Source organism: Dicentrarchus labrax, unplaced genomic scaffold (genome assembly GCF_905237075.1).
Source record: "Dicentrarchus labrax unplaced genomic scaffold, dlabrax2021, whole genome shotgun sequence".
Taxonomy (NCBI): domain Eukaryota; kingdom Metazoa; phylum Chordata; class Actinopteri; family Moronidae; genus Dicentrarchus; species Dicentrarchus labrax.
The window spans coordinates 6,675,232-6,694,941 of record NW_026136701.1 but is presented as its reverse complement, the minus strand read 5'-3'; the positions used below and the strand labels follow the sequence as shown (position 1 = coordinate 6,694,941).

General features: G+C 41.0%; 5 protein-coding genes across 9 annotated transcripts; 2 read left to right on the top strand and 3 right to left on the bottom strand.

The window, feature by feature from the left end:
* Positions 1-242: 242 nt before the first annotated feature.
* LOC127363923 (RING finger protein 212B-like) lies at positions 243-9,627 on the bottom strand. Of its 3 annotated transcripts, none has more exons than XM_051400891.1 (13): positions 9,537-9,627; positions 8,686-8,810; positions 8,522-8,574; positions 8,343-8,417; positions 7,937-8,043; positions 7,747-7,849; positions 7,611-7,639; positions 7,465-7,505; positions 7,326-7,350; positions 7,147-7,213; positions 6,896-6,953; positions 6,742-6,772; positions 243-1,123 (listed from the first exon to the last, which is right to left on the bottom strand). In XM_051400891.1, the coding sequence occupies exons 2-13, from the start codon at positions 8,783-8,785 to the stop codon at positions 1,060-1,062; spliced, it is 753 nt and encodes a 250-aa protein (XP_051256851.1). In that variant the 5' UTR covers positions 8,786-8,810; positions 9,537-9,627; the 3' UTR covers positions 243-1,059. The 3 variants fall into 3 exon arrangements, with proteins under 3 accessions (XP_051256851.1, XP_051256843.1, XP_051256861.1); XM_051400883.1 differs by lacking the exon at positions 243-1,123 and adding an exon at positions 6,234-6,622; XM_051400901.1 differs by lacking the exons at positions 243-1,123; positions 9,537-9,627 and adding an exon at positions 6,234-6,622 and having other exon boundaries at positions 8,522-8,606; positions 8,686-8,782.
* homeza (homeobox and leucine zipper encoding a) lies at positions 1,280-6,134 on the top strand. Of its 2 annotated transcripts, none has more exons than XM_051400862.1 (3): positions 1,280-1,518; positions 2,286-2,385; positions 2,728-6,134. In XM_051400862.1, the coding sequence occupies exon 3, from the start codon at positions 2,755-2,757 to the stop codon at positions 4,741-4,743; it is 1,989 nt and encodes a 662-aa protein (XP_051256822.1). In that variant the 5' UTR covers positions 1,280-1,518; positions 2,286-2,385; positions 2,728-2,754; the 3' UTR covers positions 4,744-6,134. The 2 variants fall into 2 exon arrangements, with proteins under 2 accessions (XP_051256822.1, XP_051256819.1); XM_051400859.1 differs by having other exon boundaries at positions 1,475-1,518; positions 2,286-2,376.
* A 1,405-nt stretch (positions 9,628-11,032) lies between the features above and the next one.
* On the bottom strand, positions 11,033-13,267 carry LOC127364295 (zona pellucida sperm-binding protein 3-like). 2 transcript variants are annotated; one of them, XM_051401719.1, is made up of 10 exons: positions 13,192-13,267; positions 12,947-13,113; positions 12,764-12,867; positions 12,533-12,621; positions 12,269-12,449; positions 12,073-12,178; positions 11,873-11,958; positions 11,402-11,493; positions 11,245-11,323; positions 11,033-11,157 (listed from the first exon to the last, which is right to left on the bottom strand). In XM_051401719.1, the coding sequence occupies exons 1-9, from the start codon at positions 13,256-13,258 to the stop codon at positions 11,259-11,261; spliced, it is 957 nt and encodes a 318-aa protein (XP_051257679.1). In that variant the 5' UTR covers positions 13,259-13,267; the 3' UTR covers positions 11,033-11,157; positions 11,245-11,258. The 2 variants fall into 2 exon arrangements, with proteins under 2 accessions (XP_051257679.1, XP_051257671.1); XM_051401711.1 differs by having other exon boundaries at positions 11,033-11,154; positions 13,192-13,258.
* A 1,217-nt stretch (positions 13,268-14,484) lies between these two features.
* zp3f.2 (zona pellucida glycoprotein 3f, tandem duplicate 2) lies at positions 14,485-17,275 on the bottom strand. Its single transcript, XM_051401643.1, has 10 exons — positions 16,950-17,275; positions 16,668-16,852; positions 16,490-16,593; positions 16,029-16,120; positions 15,767-15,947; positions 15,587-15,689; positions 15,420-15,508; positions 14,905-14,996; positions 14,736-14,821; positions 14,485-14,644 (listed from the first exon to the last, which is right to left on the bottom strand). Exons 1-10 carry the CDS (start codon positions 17,014-17,016, stop codon positions 14,624-14,626), a joined length of 1,020 nt encoding a protein of 339 aa, XP_051257603.1. The 5' UTR covers positions 17,017-17,275; the 3' UTR covers positions 14,485-14,623.
* Positions 17,276-17,781: 506 nt separating this feature from the next.
* On the top strand, positions 17,782-19,654 carry nedd8l (NEDD8 ubiquitin like modifier, like). Its single transcript, XM_051399124.1, has 4 exons — positions 17,782-17,949; positions 18,891-18,938; positions 19,034-19,116; positions 19,226-19,654. The coding sequence occupies exons 1-4, from the start codon at positions 17,932-17,934 to the stop codon at positions 19,347-19,349; spliced, it is 273 nt and encodes a 90-aa protein (XP_051255084.1). The 5' UTR covers positions 17,782-17,931; the 3' UTR covers positions 19,350-19,654.
* The last annotated feature ends 56 nt before the right edge of the window (positions 19,655-19,710 follow it).

Here is a 19,710-nt window from a genome sequence, read left to right as displayed (position 1 = left end):
TCTTTGTGGGTTTGGTGCTGTTTTGGTAATTGATACAGGGCCATAGCCAGGGTTATAGAAATACTGAAGTCAATTATTTGAACTACCATGTTTTTACAGAAGCCTAGAACAGACAGACTAAACGCTGTCTATAGGGCCTTTTGCATTATCCCTGCACACTTGTCCTATAAATGTTACATTTTCTTTTCGTTTTCAACCTTAAAGTTCCAGTGTGTAACATTTAGGCGGATCAATTGGCAGAAATTGAATATAATAAAATTCCAGGTATGTTTCCATTAGTATATAATCACCTGAATATAGGAGTTGGGAGTCTATTGGCTGTAGATAGGACCATTTGTGTTTTTCATTAGTTTCGCTGCCCCTGTTGTTTCTCCCACACACCTCACAGCCCGTTCTCATTCCCAGGTCATCAAATAAAGACGCCTGTGGAGTTCAGTTAGGTCCTTTAAATCAGTTTGGAGCATCTTAGGGACAGAGCCACACCACCAAACCCCAAATTACTGCTGCAATGAAAGGTTTAAATTTCAAATGAAAACTAATGGTTTAAATCCTGTTTCAAAGCCTTCTCTGTAGTGAAGGGACATAAAATCATGGGGAAATACTATCTTTTTTATTGAGTTACTTGTGGGTACAAAAGTAGTTACATTTAAATATACTACGCGTCTTAAACTAACCAATATCATGTTTTAAATGTATTAAATGCACGATATAACTTGTCCCATGTTGCAAAAATACATAGAACTAGTACCCTGAGTGGTAGCAGTGGAAGAAACTAATAATAAGTACAGTCTAAGAACCTTTCAGGGTCTTTGGGGGGGCTCTAAGTAAAAAAGAAAAAGGATTACTGCGCTAAGTTGGGACAGCAGCAATCGGATGAATTCAGTGTTTACATTTAACATGATGATTTCCGTTGTAAAAATCCTATGATGTTTGTGGGCCTGATTGTTGGTGGGTGGTTGACGTGAAAATGTTTAGCCTACTGCCACGGATTTATTATACAGGCGCCTCCTCCCTCCAATCCATGGCCTGCTCTCCCAGACTGGCACACCCACCCCGCCGTCACTGTGGGAGAGTCAGTTGGGCCTTGTGGGCTTCCTGGTCCTCAGCTCCGCCTCGCCTCGATCTGGCCGGACAGGGAAAACACTTCTCAGTTAAAGAACAAAAGCAACAACGGATGGACCGAGAAGGGGCGAAGTAACGGAGACTCACATTCAGACCTGAATCTCACGGATTGGGAGATTTGAGCCCTCTACGGCAGGATTTAGCCGACGACTGAACTCCTACGAAAGGCGACAAACTTGGTCGCCTCGCATCTTTGTATCCCGAAAGTAATCCGTCGAGGTGCTTGATAAATAAGACAAGGGTCAAACAGACAGACGGACGGTATTGTTTCCCTGGTCTTCCGCTAAACTTCGGCCATAAAGAAGCGGAGTGGAAGAGGGGAAACTCTCGGGTTTTCTTTTGTTTTCTTTTCGCTCAAACGGACCTCGGGGATAAAGGGCTGTTTGGGCATTTTCGGTAAGTTTATTTTTATGTTTCACTGAAGCGTGTCTGACGGCGGAGTGCGCCTGTGCAGTGTGAAGCGTTTTAGTTGGTACGCCATAAAGGGGGAGACACTGGACTGCTACTGCCACTGGCACACTGCTCAACTTTTATAGCTTTTTGTTACACTAAAAACAAAAATACTGCGTAGAAACTCCTACTGTGAGTTGAAGTAAAAACCCAGGCACTGGGGAGGCCACCGCTTGATCTCATCCCCATGAGTTTCACTGTGTCACGAATGACTAATACAGTGATTTCATTATTGTTTGCTCATGTTTTTGGTACACTTGAACAGTTCTTGCGTGGCTCCAGCGACCCAAATCGTCGGCCATGGCGTAACCTCTTCACTAAATGCGCAACATTTCCCCTGCTGTCTCAAATAAAGAACAATTACTCACAAACGAAGAGTACATACAGTGGTTACTTAAAAGACACTGTCCAATTAGTAGTTACAGGACACCTGATTCAAACAATTAAGTAATAACTGCAATGGGTCAGAAGTGTCAATAAATACTGGTCAGGAAATATATCAATTAATTAGCCTACAATTAAGTGTATTTAGCCTTTTTAACTACCAAGCAGACACTTACAGTGTGATATGTGTTGGCTTAACACCTGTTGCTTAAAAACTAAATTTAATTTATATTTATGTAGTTTTTCAAGTCATTTTTCATGAGGAATATTTGAGTGTGCCCAGACTCAGACTTCAGTATAAGTAATGCAACCCATTTCTCCTTCCCCAGGTTTCTCTTCGGTATCGGCGTTTGTGAAGAGGCTACACTTCAGTTTCGGGACAGAGAACTTGGGAGTGGAACAAAGCCTGACTGGAAAGGGGTGAGAAAAGTAAGACTGTGATGGATTTCTCGTAGATTCCCCACGCTCCCACCCTTTGCAACCAATCCCCCCACTCACAAAACAAAAGTCAGCCCCCCACACTTTGGGGGAGGGGTGCCCAGTCTGGACAGAGTCTACGACTAGTTTCATTGGGAGTTCAGAATTAGGAGTGCAAAGTAGGGGGGAGGGGAAACAGCTGTCAGATAATTGACTTTGAGAATGAATGAGAACAGAAAGTTCTTAAAACATCATAATCTGTACTCCTGGCTGTGCTCCTCAGATGGAAATTTCCTTTCCTTACAGTGATCTTGTCTGGCGAGAAATAAAGCATTGTTTCTGTTTCTTTTCTAGGTGAAAGAGCCTATTTTAATATCCCAGATGGCGACCTACAGTGAACATAATGGAAATGGACTTATTATAAGCATGAAGGAGCCTTTTCAAGGGAAAGTCACAAAGATAGAATGTGAAAGAAAGCTTGAAGTTAAACGCTCCTCCAAGGATTTGCGCCACTCTGCTAGCTCAGCTGAAAGCAACGCAAGTGGTGTGGCTAGTTTCACCACTAACCACAACTCTGTTGTGTGCCTGCCTCTAGTGTCAGAGGGATTGAAATTGGTATGGACGCAATCGGATCAAACCCGCGAACTTGACACAATCCCCGAGCTGGTCCAAGCCTTCAACCTATTTCCATACCCGTCATCCCGTGAAGTGAACACGCTGGCCCGGGTATGTGCCTTGCCACTGGACAAAGTTAAGGTGTGGTTTATGGTGCAGAGAATTAAATATGGTATCAGCTGGTCCTCAGAGGAGATAGAGGAGACACGGCGGAAGCTGGCAGTACCTGAGCTTTATGATGACACTACTGAAACAACCGAGGAGGCCAAAATAAAGAGCAAGAGTAAAGGTTATGAGGAATTGGTGATTGAGGATAAGGATGGCAATGAAGAAGAGAATGCTCTCTCCAGCGTCACCCCCCAGAATAAGAAACCAAAGTGTGAGTCACCAGATTCCTATAAACCAGCCAAACCCAGTGCCCCATGTTTCAGTTCCACCCTCCCGCCACCTCAGGATTCATACTTCTACCGCCCACCAGCGGACACACCAGCAAGCACAGCAACCGATGCCTCCCTTGACCTTTCAGAGTCATCTTCGCGACAGCACCGTCATGGGCGCTACAAAAAGTCTAAAGTTCAACTCGCTGCTCTTCGAAAAAGCTTTCTGAGAGAGAACTGGCCTGCAGAGGCAGAGCTTAGACGTTTGCAGGAAGAAACTGGGTTGAGCCGTAATGACATTCGTAAATGGTTCAGTGACAGCCGATACCAGCTTAGGGTTGGCCGAGGAAGCCTGGCAGCAGCCCAGAACTACTCTCAGCACACTGCGGTTGGAGGTAAACAAGATCAACAAATACAACCGCTTCCACTCACTACTCAAAAGACTCGTCCACTTAACGGGGTGAAGGGCCCTGACAGTGCCCGTGCCGGTGGGATTAGAAATTCACATTTCTTTCAGACCTTTTTATCAAACAGCCTGGAAGCATTTGGGGAAAGGGTTCTTGAGACAGAAGGGTATGATGGTTTGGATGAGCTTTCTGGTGATGGGGACAGTTTTAAAGACGAGGAACAAAGTGAAGAACAACCCTTACAACTGACCAAGACCTGTAAGATTGAGCCAGATGTTCCACAGGAACCATCAGGTACATTAAAATCCTCTCCCTACTCTTCCCCCTCTGGCAGCCCACCACTGACTGCCTCGCCCAATAAACCGCTTTCAAAGAGCATCAGCACATCAAAGAAGTCAGCCCACTCAGCCAAAGCTAGTCCCTCCCAAACGTCCTTGCGCGTCTCAGGCGCTTCCACATCCCCTGCCCTCACTCCTGCTGGGCGACCAAGAAAGACCAAGGAGCAGTTGGATGTGTTAAAGCAGCACTTCTTACGCTGCCAGTGGCCCAAGAGTGAAGATTACACTGAACTTGTTAAGCTTACTGGTTTACCCCGCGCAGATGTTATCCAGTGGTTTGGGGACACACGGTATGCCGTTAAAAACGGCCAGCTGCGCTGGGTGAAGGGAGTGCGTGATCAGTTCTTGGCAGAACTTGCAGCCCAGCAAAGTAGCAGTGGTTTAACTAATGGAAGTGGCTCTGGGTCATCTACTCGAGGGGGCCGCAAACGAAAATCTCAAGCAAATGCAGCAAGTACAGATACCCCTGATATCCAGCCATTGGTAACATATTACGTTTCAACAGGCCCACTACATGAAAAAGACCTTGACACTCTATGCAAGAAATCAAGAATGAGCTACCAGCAAGTGCGGGATTGGTTTGCAGCTCAGGATGTAGGGGAGACTGACCAAGAACCTACTGTTACTGATTAAGACACTGGAACTAGACTGAAGAACATTTATAAAAGTTGGTGGAGTGCTCCTCACATCTGTTGCACCAATGAGCATAGTTAGTACTTTGGTTTAAATTGCTTTAATTGAGGCAGGTTTGTAACATCCAGTCTTCCCAGTCCAAGCCCAAAGTGAGGTTTGTGTTTTTTTACATATGCTGCATTTCCTGCTTATCCTAATATATTTGGACTTGAATTGTAATTGTGCTGCCTGTGTTGCTGGAAATAGGACAGTAACTCATACACTGGTTTGCTATATTTTTTTTAGCTTATTTTTGTTTAGATATCATTACTACATATATTTTAGTATGCTATTGTAGCAGTATAATTTAAACTGGTTGTACTTTTGGTACCTGACTGTAAGCAGGCAGATAACTAACTGCTCCAGAAAAAGATCTCTGTTGATGAATTTGTTGACTGATCACTGTGTGTAATCATTCCTTTACAGCCAATAATAATTCCTTGTCATGAAAAGCACACTGGACATGTACACTTTAAATTGACATCTTGCACTTTGGTTTTAGAGCCTGCTGCCATTATGTTCATTAAATCCAATTCTTTGACAGAAGATGAGTTGCTAACTAAACAGTGTCATTCTTGATCCCTTAACACTGAAACCAATAATCATGCCTTTTGAAAACTGCATGATGCATCTAATTCTACTACTGTCTACAGCACATTTCTGTAAAACATTTCCTTTTCGATGCTCTGCTGTAATACTTGATTTACTATTTGAATACTTTGCTTGTCATTTGCCTTTATTTGCACCTTTTTAGCAGTAAAGGCTAACAGAACTAAGAAAGCAGCAATCACATTGACATCATACAGATGTCAGAATTGCCAACTTCAGTTTTGATTTGCACTCATTGATTCAGTCAGTATTTTTACATCTCTTTTGTCTTAGTAGGTGTAGGGTGTGACTTGATGGTTTATAATATAGACAAAGTAGATAAGATAACTGATGGGGGTCCATGTAGTGCATAAGTAACAAAGGGTTTGCATCCAAAGAGAAAAAAATCTGTTTCGTGTTCAATCGGATTATCAATTTTAGCACAAACATTATACATCCATCAGTTGAGAAAAAAAAAAACTCCATACTCTATAGTTCTTCTTAGTTGACCAACAGGGGTGAAGTGGCTTACATGAAGCCAGAGTTTAGATCATTAGAAATGTCTGGACAGAAGTTAATGACCAGATTGTTGGTAAAGCAGTGTGCATCACTGTGTTTTGTCATTCTATTAGTAAGTGTCATGCTGTGAGGAAATGTCCATAACAATTAGTGTCTTCCTTTGCAGATGTTTTCAATGTATTTTTATCCTGTTCTCATTTGCACAATTGTGTCACCGGAAACCAGTAAAGGATTTGCCTTTATAATCATGTGTGCAAGCAATGTTTTTTTGTGTGTGCTGTAATGACTCAAACTGATACTGATTTTGAAATTTATTTTTTCATCAATGTAAATTCTGTGTTGTGAGCAAAAAGCAAGTGGCTGTGTAATTAATCTGCAGAAATGGTTCTGATATATATTGCTGCTAATAATTGTGCTGCCAGAAAAAACGAGTCAACCAATGACCAGTAAGATAATGTAGCAGGTTAAGTCCTAAACAGAGAAACATATGGTACAACATTCACATAAACGTAACAATTATTAAGTACCTATGCTCAACAACGTACAAGACACATAGTCATTGCTGTTTCTGGGCAGAAAACAATTTGTATCACCCAACAAAGACGTGACAGTCCTGATGAACTTAACTGACAAAAATATCCCCAGGGGGCCATTTCATTAACGCCTGGGTGAGTGTATTGATAATCCACTCATAAACTGGAACTGGAAAACATTAGGAGTCTGACGCTGAGTTCTGAGGATGACAAAAATGCACTGACTTAGCAATCTCATGAGAAAATCTTCCCATTAAGAACATTTCGAAATGTAATACAATGTTTTCATGGCAGAAGTTATTTGGAAAGCATTTCTTACCTTGTAGGAGTGCTAAAGGATGTGGGTGTGCCTTTTTAATACAGAGGAGTGAAAGGATTTTGATTAAAGATAGAATGCGTTTAATTTGTGAGTTGATTAAATGGTGTATCCTGTAAAATCATGGAACCTACGGTAGAGCTACAGCCACACTTACTGTGTACATGTTCATGAAGAGAGCTGTGGGTAGAATTGGAGGTTGCTGATCCTGGAGTCTGACAAAAACAAAGTATTTCCTTTATTTTATGTAAAACCAAATTTGCTCTATAAAATGTTGTATATAAACTGTACGTTTAATAATTGCAAATGAGGGTTTCTTAGTAAATACTTTTGTTTCTGACATGACAACATGAATGTACAGCAGGTTTGTAACATATTACACGGAGCCATTATAACTCCAAGACTTACTCTGAGGGAGGACAGACTGGGACCTCTGTCTCTGGCCCACCCCTGCAGCTCTGCTGAGCCCTTTTGACTAAAACCAAGACAACATGTTCAGGCCTACAATATTTTGCCATCTTTTTATAAAGTATAGATATAATGAAGAAGTGAAAAAGCATGAAATCCACTAGAGCCTGACCTCCTACCTCATGGTTCTTGAACGAGGGGTGACTGGTAAAAGAAAACGTGCACACACTCCTCATCAGCTTGAATCAAAACATTTTAAATGCACTACCAACACTAAAAAATATGAACTAACAATTCAACTTAAATCACTGGGTTTACCTGGGGAGGTGACAGCCACAGGGAGTGACATCCTTTGAGTACTATTTATGAGATATAAAGTTATTATTAAAAAACTTTAATACAAGAAAGTTTGTTCAAATGTGTTCAATTAAACATGATAATGCTGAAATATAAATTGGTTTTACCCATCTATTTGAAACTGTCCTGGAGAAACCTGTGGCAGAAAGTGTGCACGATAAATTAGATTAGTAACTTATTACCTGAATACTGGCTTTCTTGGCAACATTCACTTTTTTTTTATTAGACTTTTGGAACACTTACCCTCCTCTGAGAAAGTGGCTTTTTCAGTTCAGCAGTCTCCCATTTCAGCTCTGAAAGCTTCTTTTTTAAGTCACCATTCTCTCTTTTCAGCTCGGAGAGTTGCCTTGCGATTACAGACGTGGGAAGAATAGCGTTGCAATCTGGGTTTTATTTTCACAGCCACAGAAGAATAATAAGATATTAAAATCACCTGTAAGCTTGCTCAGTGACTTCCTTCAGGCGCCTTTCCAGTTCAACAGACTTATGCTTGAAGTGAGCCGTGACTTTCTCCATTTGTGTCCGCTGAAAAAGCGCAATCTGTGGAGCAAATCAAATATTCTCTCAGTGAAAATATAACAATGTAATGTACAATTTACTATGTAAATCATCTCTGGCTTTTGGATTGTGGCCCCAAGGATTCCCAAATGATCATACAAGGATCTTAAAATACTTTTATTCTCGTCAAGTATCACTCTAACTGAAGCAGTCTCTTGTTAAATAACTCACTGACTGGTTAATGATTGACTGACAGCTCTGACATTTAACATCCTAGTATAGCAATTAAAAGGGGCAGCAGCAAAGGAGCTTGGGGGGAACCCTGTACACAGGAGACAGACCTGAGAAATGTGCTCCAGCCGTGATTGGATGAGCTTCACAGGGTCCTTGAAAAACACCTTTTCATGTGGCTTCATCTGAAATAGAACATTTGTGCAGATACAATACAATGTTAAATATGGTCATTCTATGTTGGTGGCACCAGACAGCAACCTGTGGTGAAGATGTGAAACTCACCCACCTCATCTGTGATGGGCAGATAACTGCAGCTGGCCCCACACACGCTGCACTGCTCTATGGAAAAAGACACAAGAGGCATACAATGGCTGAGACATGATGTTGAATACTCATAGTCAACAAGTGGAAGCAAATTAACTTATATAGCAAATAGTATAGAACCCTTACTAGATTTAATGCATGCTTCACAGCAGATGTGGCCACAGCTGGACACAGCAAATTTCGACCCCCTCCTTGTGAAACACTGATTACAGTGGAACCAGTCCATTTTCAGTCCTGTGGGTTTCCCCCCTCTGCAAACAAACACAAGATCACAATACACAAATGTGCTTATGTAACATTGAATATTACAGTATTTGACCATAAGTATGTGGAAACCCCAGGCCACATACTACCGTATTGTCAGCTTTTATTGGCTATTATCGGGTTGTTTTCCTGGTTTGGGCTTGGTCCCTTAGAACAAATTATGCAAAACCTCAATGTTAAAGCCTACTGTGATCTTTAAGTCTAGCGTTCCTCAACCCGGGTCCTCCTGGGGACCCACCACCCAGCAGCCGCCCTCTTCCAACATGTATGTAACGTTAGATAACTTTTAATATTAAGCTTCTTATGACATTTGGGCTTACTACTGAATGCCTTTGCCCATAAGCCAGGCAAAGTAAAGTTATCACATCCACACTTACTTTGTTACACACAAACATAGCTCTGTCGTTTTAGGATTAGATAATTCTGCATTATCCAGGACACTGCCAACTCCACACACACACACACACACACACACACAGTACAGTTAGGTACAGCAGTTTATGGTTAAGACAAAGTTACTCATCCACTATGCTAACAGGTTTCAATACTGGCCACCAAAGGGTTTGCTTGCTAGCTCGATAGCTAGGTAACTAGCTTAAATAGTGTGAACTTGTTCTCTAAGGCTGGATACTGACAAACAGAGGGCAATTTACTGACTAATAAACTTTCATAAAGTGTCTGTGCTCTGTTGTTTGCTTCCTTGCTAACATTACCTGTTGCCATGCTCAGAAGTAGTAAGTTTAGTATCATGTACTCAGTATTATTTCACTCGGCTCGTCAGTCCCGCCTCCGCGCGAGTCCTGCTCTCTTCTGATTGGCTGAGTGACGTATAAGACCTCATATCTCAGTGTAGACTGTTAATGGTTCAAATATTAATATAAGAAAGGTGGGAGATTTTAACGTCAATTACATCATATAAATATGCCAGCTATTTGATTAATTTGTTTGAAATGGTAAGGTCCAAATTAACCAAAAATTAATTTAAAGAAATTTTAGTAGTTTTTTTTATTTCATTCAAGATGTGTTTTATTTTATTTTTTAAACTTACTTTACGTTTTGCATTTATGGAGACATACACTCACCTGTACAAATATACTGAACTCACATAAACATCACACATTAGACCCACCCTGTATCCATAACTACCCTGGGACTTCACTCAGTACAAAAAAGACAATAAAATTAAATAAATTACCAAACAAAGTAAAAATAAAAAATATAGTAGAGAAAGTAAATATATTATGAAATTAAATGTGGGTGCTCCAATGTATAAAGAGTTAGGTTATAATAAGCCAATAGGACAACGCAAATTAGGTGGCATCATATTTCGTTTTTATTCAATAAATGGAAACCATCTTAAACTTTTCATTGGACTCAGTATGGCTTATTTCCTCAAGCTGGAGCAAGGACAACACCTCTTGTATCCATCTCTTGAAAGGGTTTTTTTTTTTTTTTTTTTTTTTTTAAGAGTGAGTGTCTCTCTCCCCTTTTAAAAAGTGCAGGGATACAGCCTTTATCATTTAATACATTTGCATAGATGGAAATTAAATGTGTCCTCTGTGCACCCAGGGGTACCTGGGTTTCAGTGTCCTGCTCCAGGAAACTACTATACATGGACGGGGGAGCTGGTAGGGTTGAACCACCAACCCTACCGGCACAATCTGATGCAGAAAGTGTTATTAACCATTATTCATGATTTTAATTCCTCATCCTTATTTTAATTCTGTTTATTGGAGATGTAATTCTGAGTTGGACAGAAAACCCAATCTTTCCTTTACCTCATGATACTTTACACAGAGGTCAAGGACTGCTGTGTTTGATTTCAGATAAAACATGACTCAAATGCTTCCTAGCAAAACTGAGTTAGGCGTGAGAGATCTGCAAGTATAAAGTATAACATGCTGTCTATATTTCGCCCTGACAGAGACCATTAGGGATGTTCAAACCTCAACCCTTCACCCAAATATCCACAAAGGTTGAGAGAAACTGATGATCATTTGTTACCTTGGGAATAAAAATTATGCTTGCATTAAAATAGATCTACATGAAGAGCACATAATAAAACCCACCATTAATTCCTTCTTGTATATGACCACATGTGTATCTCTGGAATAAAATTTTAGTTAAGAGTCACACTAGAACCATAATTCAACACACTCATGTCAAGACTGTTACAATCAAAAATCATGTTCAACTGAGAGCATTCAAGTGTTTTGGATAGATCTTTAATGGCCATGTTACGATCTGAAATGTAAAGCTTTTAGAAGCTTGTGAAAGCAAGAATAAAAACCCAATTCAGATTGAAGGAACCAGTCTATAAGAGATCCATTCCTGCTGGGAGAAAAAAAAACATGCATTATTAGTCGTTAAAGATAAATATAATAAAATATATAGGGCAATGTAAACTTAAAACATGATTACTTGGTAGGGGAACTTCAGGAAAGCACATCAGTGACAGTAAGTGGCCCAAGAACTGCGTTTTGTACTATTCCATGTTTCCCTGCAAGACAAAAAAACAAATCCAGTTTTAGTACTGTACAATGAGACCAGCTTGATACAGCCGAAGTTGTGCAAATACCTGATGTTATACTCCTCATCCTCCTGGACTTGCAGCTGGACTCACAGCAGTCACAAAGATTACTATATCCAGAGTTGTCCAGCAGCTCCCAGCTGAGTTCATGAAGATTGAAGAGAATCTTTGAGATTAATCACAGACCTACCACCAACTGGGGGTTATAAGGCTTCCTCTACATGAATAGGAAGCTCTTATTGCATTCATACGAGTTATTGTACAGTTTACATTTTTGTACAGTTATTGTTCTACATTGAATTTAATGAAATAGCTATAGTGTCATTAGTCAGGGGTCATCAATTTACTCCGATAGAAAAAAGGGGAAAAAAAGCTTGGGAACCACTGATATACGAAGCCTGAGTCCAACTTGATGCAAATGGTTAAAGCGCAGTGTTTAGTTGACATTTAACTGACAGCACACTGGGCAAAAACTACCAAATTATAATATACTGATGCTGTTTATAAAGTGACTTTTACCCATGCTCTTTGTTATAGTGGCAGGCCTTGTTGGTGTTGTCAAGACCAATGGGATCCCAAGCCACAAGTTTGCAGTGAATAAACACCTGTAGTGGGGTAACAAAGCATAAAGGTTTCCAGTATACACAGATCATAGTCCCAATATAAAACCCTGCATCTAAAAATTAGCATGCAACATTGATTGGATGAGGCTAGTTTACCTCTTCTCCGAGACCAAACCTAAAGGCTTGAAGGGATAGATGGATCTCTGATGATTTCTGCCTTGGTTCAAATTTTGAGCGAGATACCTTACTGTCCACCAGACATCTGTTTGGTTAAAGAACACACATTTCTGGTTTACCTGCGATGTCTGGACCAAAACGTTCTAAGAATCAATCACCAGTGTACAAAGAATACCCCTTATTGGCGATTATCGGGTATATACTGCTTTCAGGCAACAGCTCCGGTGTGGTAGCCGCTACACATTCCTCAAGAAGCAGCAGCAAGGGCTGATGGGACTTCTGCACCACACTAACCATGATGGGGATAAAGGAGCCGAGAGGAAAACTGGTAGATTCAGCAGGGCCTGAGAAGTCATCTAAAAGGAGGAGATAAAGAATCATTAAGCTACAGGAGTCAGAGAATTCTGATGTTTCCAGTGAGATGACATTTTACACCCACCATTCATAAGTCCGATGTGGAACACTAGATCTCCTTGACCATATGTATGAAACACCGGGTTATACACCAGAGGGTACCAGTCTTTGGGCCTGCATGAAATAAAGCAGAGCAAGTACAGCAACTGCTCACATTAATACATGCATCTGTAGAACTCCAACAGCAAGATGCTTTTGCTCATTTTTACCCAACACAACTTAAAAATAAATAAAATAATGAGTTGTACACACCCACCTTTCATATGCACAGACAACTGGGTGAGTGAAGGGGAGAATGTGAGAACCAGGAGGGGAAACGTAGGTCAGATCATTTGTGTACATTAGCTGATCCCCAGTAACCTACAAGAGAGACAAAATGCCACTAAGCTGCAGAAAATACAGTCGACTCACAGTTTGCAGGTGGAAGTGTGCCACTCACCAGTCTCCTGAAATTACAATCATTGACACCGACGCTGAAAACGGCCTCCCTGGCTGAAAGGCTGGTGGGGAAACAGTCACCCAGACGAAGGAGTGAAGTGTCAGCCTGGGATCTGCTCTCAGTCCACACCAGAGTCACCAAATCAGGTCTGCAGTCTAGTTTCATGTCTGTGAGGAACACAACACAAAGAACTCAAGTTTCCACACATAAATAGAGTTAAAGATGATGAACTGCTGCAATGTTACCTGCGTACACTGACACAGCTGCTGCCAGGCTCAGAAGCAGTGCCCGTTGACAAAAGAAAGCCATCATGACTGAACACTTACTCCTGACACTGTGGGTGGTTTTATTCCTGACTGAGAGGCATCAATCAAGAGAACCTCTTTCACCTGGTGTGTGTCAGCAGTCTCAGGTGCAGCAGCCATCAGCCTGATTACAACAAGCTGGGAAAGAGACGTATTACATCATCCTTTTACTAGACTCATTTCATTTTGATATGGTGTAGATTGAGCATTTTATTTGCTCATAATTGTCATGAAAGGACATCGTGAAGTAACACATTTTATGATATATTATGATATGCATGCTCAGGGTGAGGAAACAAGGTAACCAAACAATCTATCGCTATAATTGTAACCATACTGCAGGCAGTAAAATATGGGCTAAGAACCCTGCTGAAACACTTGCCTATGCATGTCCATTGATTTTAGATTTATGGTCAGAAAGTAAGAAAACCCAATACAATAATCAACTGCAGGCAAAACTGTCCCAAACGTTGTTCTTCAGTCAGAATCCACATATATGTAAAATTGGTCTGGCCCAGTAATGGCCCACACAGTCCAATTACACGTGGCCCAGATTCAACAATAAAGATCTTGTAGTCACTTATGGTCCATGACATAATCATATGTCAGCCAACTGTATGACCATAGCAAGCCCATACTCATTGTCTAAGTAATGACGTTTTACAGGTTTGCATATGGTGTGAAAAATCACTAAATATTTGTAATATTGTTTAGGCATTTTTCACTTTTCTTTTTAATGACACGTTTGACAAAAGACCTCACATACAGGCTGACAGTTTTCATAGAGTTGGACAACTTGCATATGCTGCCTCAGTGTATTATCAGTAAGAGCAGAATTCAAGTACCCATGTCATGGCTCGATGCTAGTGCTTGAGGAAAATTTCTCCCATAAATTGGTTCTGAGGACCTGAATGCCATATAATTTATCATAAATGAGACAGTCTCATGGAGAAATAGCTCAGCTGGTCCTTTAATTACAAAGCCAAATTCTTACAAGTTTATGGGTTACTATTAACTTGAAAGACTAGTGACAAACATGGCCCACTAAACTCATGGACAACCAGCAATAATGTAGTAGGTTAGACAGACAGTGTATGCAACACATTATTATATATATAAAAAATCATGGATTTCAGCTCATTCCCTGAGTTGTGATCACTTTATGGGGAGTTTCATTGAGTGCTATTGGCTGCGGTTTTGTGCCTTGATATCAAATGCAATAAAAGTAGAATGTCAGGCATTTACACAAGGTTTTATTGTACAGTCGGTTAAATTAGTCTGCAGACAATTTAAAGTTGAAGTGATGCAAAGCTGGTGTCCCAACATCTTGTCAGTCAGGAGGCTGAGATCATGCTGCTCCTCCTCGTCTCCATCAGCTAACGCTGGGGCTTTCCTGTGAACAAGTTCAGAACTTTAGTCCAGTCTCAGTACAAGGCTCAATGACTTATTCATTTCACCTGAGAGTCAGCAGCAGTGACAGACACCTCTGATTTGCTGTGAGACTTTGAGTCAGATGGATCCACGATGATCAGGGGTCCTAACACAGATTTGTGACTGAAGCTGTGGGATTCTGACAAAAAGAAAAGAAAAAATAAAAAAGTTAATTGAGAAAAAACAAACAGAACAAAACCCCAGATGGCAGAAGTGCAATACCCCATTCCACTCCTCTTTTGGAGCGGGACGTGCAGGTTGAATCACAGCAGCTACAGACAGCGCTCTGAGAGGGGTCATCGAGTAGTTCCCATCTGAGAAAGAAGTTTTGACAAAATACTTTTACATAGTGGAATTATTGTTCCATTACAAACCCAATATTTAAACTAAAGAGATTAACTATTGTTCTGATTATGCTGGGGTTTTAAACACAAACAGTTGAGTTTAATCTTCAGTGTCTTTGAATAAAACCTTGAGCAAGCAGTAAGTTACCAGATAAATGCTGAGTATAACAATACTTCCATCTAAAATTAAGTGCATGGATGTTAAGTTTGGAGTATAGCTGTGTGGCAATTAGCTTAGATAAGCAATAAGACTGGATGCTAGCCTTTTTCAAATATGCCATTGGCTCAGCAGTCACAAAACAACTTGTTAAATGCCACAACTTTTTACATTTATTTTGTGTTTAATTTATTCAGTGAAAACATTTTCCAAGGTGTCAAGCTATGCATGATTACCTCCCATGTTCCTTTACATAATTGCAGGCTTTCTTGGTTTTGTCAACAACTGCAGGATCCCATGCAACCAGCTTACAGTGAATGTACAACTGTAGAGGACAGAACAGGCAGTCAAAGTTTGTCATGTACAAAATATTCCCCTATAGCAGTTACATTTACACACTCACCTCTCCAGGACCGAACTTGAAGGACTGCAGGTAAAGGATGACTGCAGACGAGTGGTACCGAGGGAGGAACACAGAGTTTCCCACCATGCTTTCCAAAAGACACCTGAAGAAATTTAAATCTCAGATTAGCACCATCTATTCTGGAACCACCATTGAAACTTACCCAAGGTTGAATCCTACCCCTTATTGCTGATGATGGGGTAAACCTGGCTGCTAGGCTGCAGCTCTGGTGTACTGGCTGCCACACATTCCTCCATGAGCAGCAGCAAGGGTTGATGAGACTTCTGCTCCACTGACGCCCATATTGGCATGAACGAGCCCAGGGGGATGACATTTGTCTTTGCTACATTTGTTAATTGCTCTGTGGGGGGAAATAAAAATAGCTTAGGGTGGGTCTTTGAGTATCCTCATGTTGCATTTATTTAGTAATGTGAGAACTCACCATTGAGGAGTGCCATGTGGAAGACCAGCCCTCCTCGACCTTCAGAAGTACCTGATCCAGGGTTCAGGAAAGGGGGAATCCACCCCTCAGGTCTGAAATGTAATAGCTCAGCTCACCTCACATTTCAGCTTTTAAACTGGAATTTCATTCAGCAAGCTAGAAGTGTTTCTTCCTACAGCAGCTTTCACTGACACCAGTCACAGAGTGCTTCACAGTCAATTAGATACAAATAAAAGCCAATGGAATCAAATATAAAAACCATAAATTAAATAAAAGTGAAAAGACGTAGGACACAGGATAAAACAAAGAACTACATGTGTGTCTAAACAGATTTTTAGGAGAGCACCACATTTTAAAATCAATTCTAAAATTAACAGGAAGCCAGCGCAGAGGGGTTAAAATAGATTACGTGACCATCTGTTGGGTTGTATTAAGAGCCAAGCTCAGATAGATACTCTTACCTTTTATAAACACACTCAATAGGATACACAAAGGCTGCAGGTTTGGACTTTGGCTGCGGCCTGTAAGTCAGCTCATTTTTATAGGAGAGACGTTTTCCTTTCATCTGTAAAATAACAGGTTATTAAAGACACGTCAGAGGCTGCATGGTGTTTTAGTCAAATATAGCATTTACATTACCAGTCTTTTAAATTTGCATTCAGGGAATTTGTAGTTAAAGAGCACTTCTCCCTCTCCGGTGGGCAAAACATTCAACTTAGATGGCATGCAGCTTCCCAGGAAGAGACGACCTGCGTGTGGCACCAACTCGGCACTGATCTTCCAGGTGATTTCTACCGAGTCTTTTGCACAGACTACTTGGATCTCTGCAAGCAGATAATGAGGATTCAGAGGTTTCCAGTTTCTGTACATGAAAGGTTGTAAAAACGTACACACATTTCTACACGCATATGCAAAGAGTACCTGCATTGGCAAGAGCTACTGCATAAACAGCAATGATTATCACACATAGGTAAAGCTGAGTCCCCATGACTGAATGATCACATCATGTTGGTGCTGACAAAATTTGTAGACTTCCTGCGGAATCAGCTGAATGATTAACAGGTGTGTGGGAGCAGGACAGCATTGGGTTAGTTTCTACTTCAGCTGGGCTGTTATTGTGCACTCTCACAGTTTCATATATATTGTGTGGTATTCATTTTGACAGTTTCCAAATGCAGAGGGAACCTAACTAAGTACATTTAGTCAAGTACTGTACTAAAGTGTATTTATTTGTGCTTTGATTTTACTTTCCCATACTTTAGGCCTCAACTTTACTACATTTCAAATGCTGGCAAATGCTGTACTTTTTACTCTGCTGCATTTATTTCATAACTAGTTATTCATTACTTTAAAGGTGATTGCTGACAAAACCTGATCAGTTTATGAAAAAATACAATGATTAGAGATTAAACTACTGAACAGTAAGGCAAATAGGTAAAATTAGCTCCACTTGGCTCAGCTGCAGAAGCTTACATGTAACTGCATCAGTAAATGATACAATAATGTAATAGCACTCTGAAAGACTTATTTTGCTGATAATACTTAATACTATAATAAATATATACCTTATAATAATATTTTCACTTTAGTAAATTTTTACTTTTAATTGCAGTGGGGCGTTCTTACAACGTTATATTTCTAGTTTTTCCTAAGTGAAGGATGGAAATGTTTGTTTGTGTCCATAAGAAAGCTGCTGAGAGTTTCCATAGAGCTGTTCAGTGTTTCACCAGAGCGGAACCACTCTTCCGTGCGTCTGTACGCCGTCCCGTCCGGAGCACTTAGCGTTGTACACAGGAAGTGATTTCAAGTCAGCCAGACAAGTAAGGTTGTAATTCGCTAGTGTACCAAGTGTTTTGATCAGTAAACAGTTTCATTTCGACTTGTAGTCTATAGTGTATTCAACATGCTGATCAAAGTAAAGGTAAGAGCATTGTGTTCGTACTCTTCCGGCTCGTAGCCGCTGTTGTCGGGTAGCCCGCTAACATCACTCACCGGTTCGCTAGATTTATTTATGGGCCGGGGGCGGCGGGCGGCGGGGACTTGTTCTATTCTAACTTCCCTATATGTCATTCTGTGCTTAAACATTTCTGCTTTCTGTCCGGGTTGGCTCAATATTAAGAGGAGCTGCCATTGAGCTGTTAAAATGCTGCTTTAGTCGCCAGACAGTAGCTGTTATTTGATAGCTTGCTAACTGGAGTGTAAACAGCAAAGCAGGTTAGCCAACTCCCTGACCGGAGCTACAGCAACATCTGCGACCCCTGAGACCCTCTGTGCGGCGACAGACCACAGATAGCACTGCTGGACCATTCAGCTAGTGGTCGGACATAATGGATCACTGGTTTTGGGCGATTATCAGGCAAATATATGCCATATATTGGCTTATATCTGGTTCCTTTGTGTGTTTTATACAGTTGTAAACTGAATATCTCTGAGTTTGAACTATCTGATCAGACGAGGACGGAAGTTTGGGCTCTAGTGAATTGTGGCTCTTTTTCATTATTTAGTGTTTTATAGACTAACAATATATTAGTAAAAAAAAAAAAGATTTACTCTATAATGGAAATAATTGCAACTCTAGCTATCGCAGTGATCTCTAATGTAAATATCCCTGATGGCATCCTTTTAGCCAACTACTACCAATGTGTGGCCATGCTGAAAACACTTCCTGAAATTCCCAATTAGGTCCCAAAATCTGATGGGTCACTGAATTTAGTGTCACATTTTTAGACTGCTGTGAAAAGGGATAAGTCTTGTTTCTGTGAATTCTGTCCTGTGCTGATTTGGAAAGTTCTGTTGCAGACTGTGTGTCAGTTCAGAAACCAATGCTGGTGTTAATGCCATCCTGTTAACATTATGTTTCAGACTCTCACTGGAAAAGAAATAGAGATCGACATTGAGCCCACAGACAAGGTGAAATATAACTGACTGTAAGATACTGTGCTGTGTACTGTTTACTGTCAAGACTCTGTATCATTTCTAAATGTGTCGTTTTTGTGGAAACAAAGGTGGAGCGAATTAAAGAGAGGGTGGAAGAGAAGGAAGGGATCCCCCCGCAGCAACAAAGACTTATCTACAGTGGAAAACAGATGTGAGTTCCTCCATTGTGAATCATCTTGCTCTGTTGCTAGCGTTTGCAAGCTGCAAAATGCTCTTCCTCTTCCTCAAGTCCTCTCTGAACTTTCCTCTTTTGCTCCCAGGAACGATGAGAAGACAGCTGCAGACTACAAGATCCAGGGAGGCTCAGTGCTCCATCTTGTGTTGGCGCTAAGAGGCGGTTCGACGGTCTACAGGCCCTGCATACACCTCTCCTCCTCGTCATGAGTCGCTGTTGTGATGGGGCCAGTCGAGTGCCAACGCTTTAGGTGTCTGTCACAGTCCAACCATGTTACAGCACAGAGATCTGAAATCCCACACTCCCGGGCCGACGCAAACAAAAAAAAAAAAAAAAACCAACAACAGCAACGAAAAGAAAAGAAAAAGGACGTTCTAATTCCTTTATAGGTGTTTTTTTTGTAAACCCACATTGGCTTTCTGAGTTTGACCAGTTGATGCAGGCACCCATGCAGTACAGAAGACAGTTTGAGAACACTGTGGTCTTTTTGCTTGTGAATAAATGCTGAAGTTGATGTAAGCGTTGTCCTCTAACACACACACACACACACACACACCTGAGCACAGACAC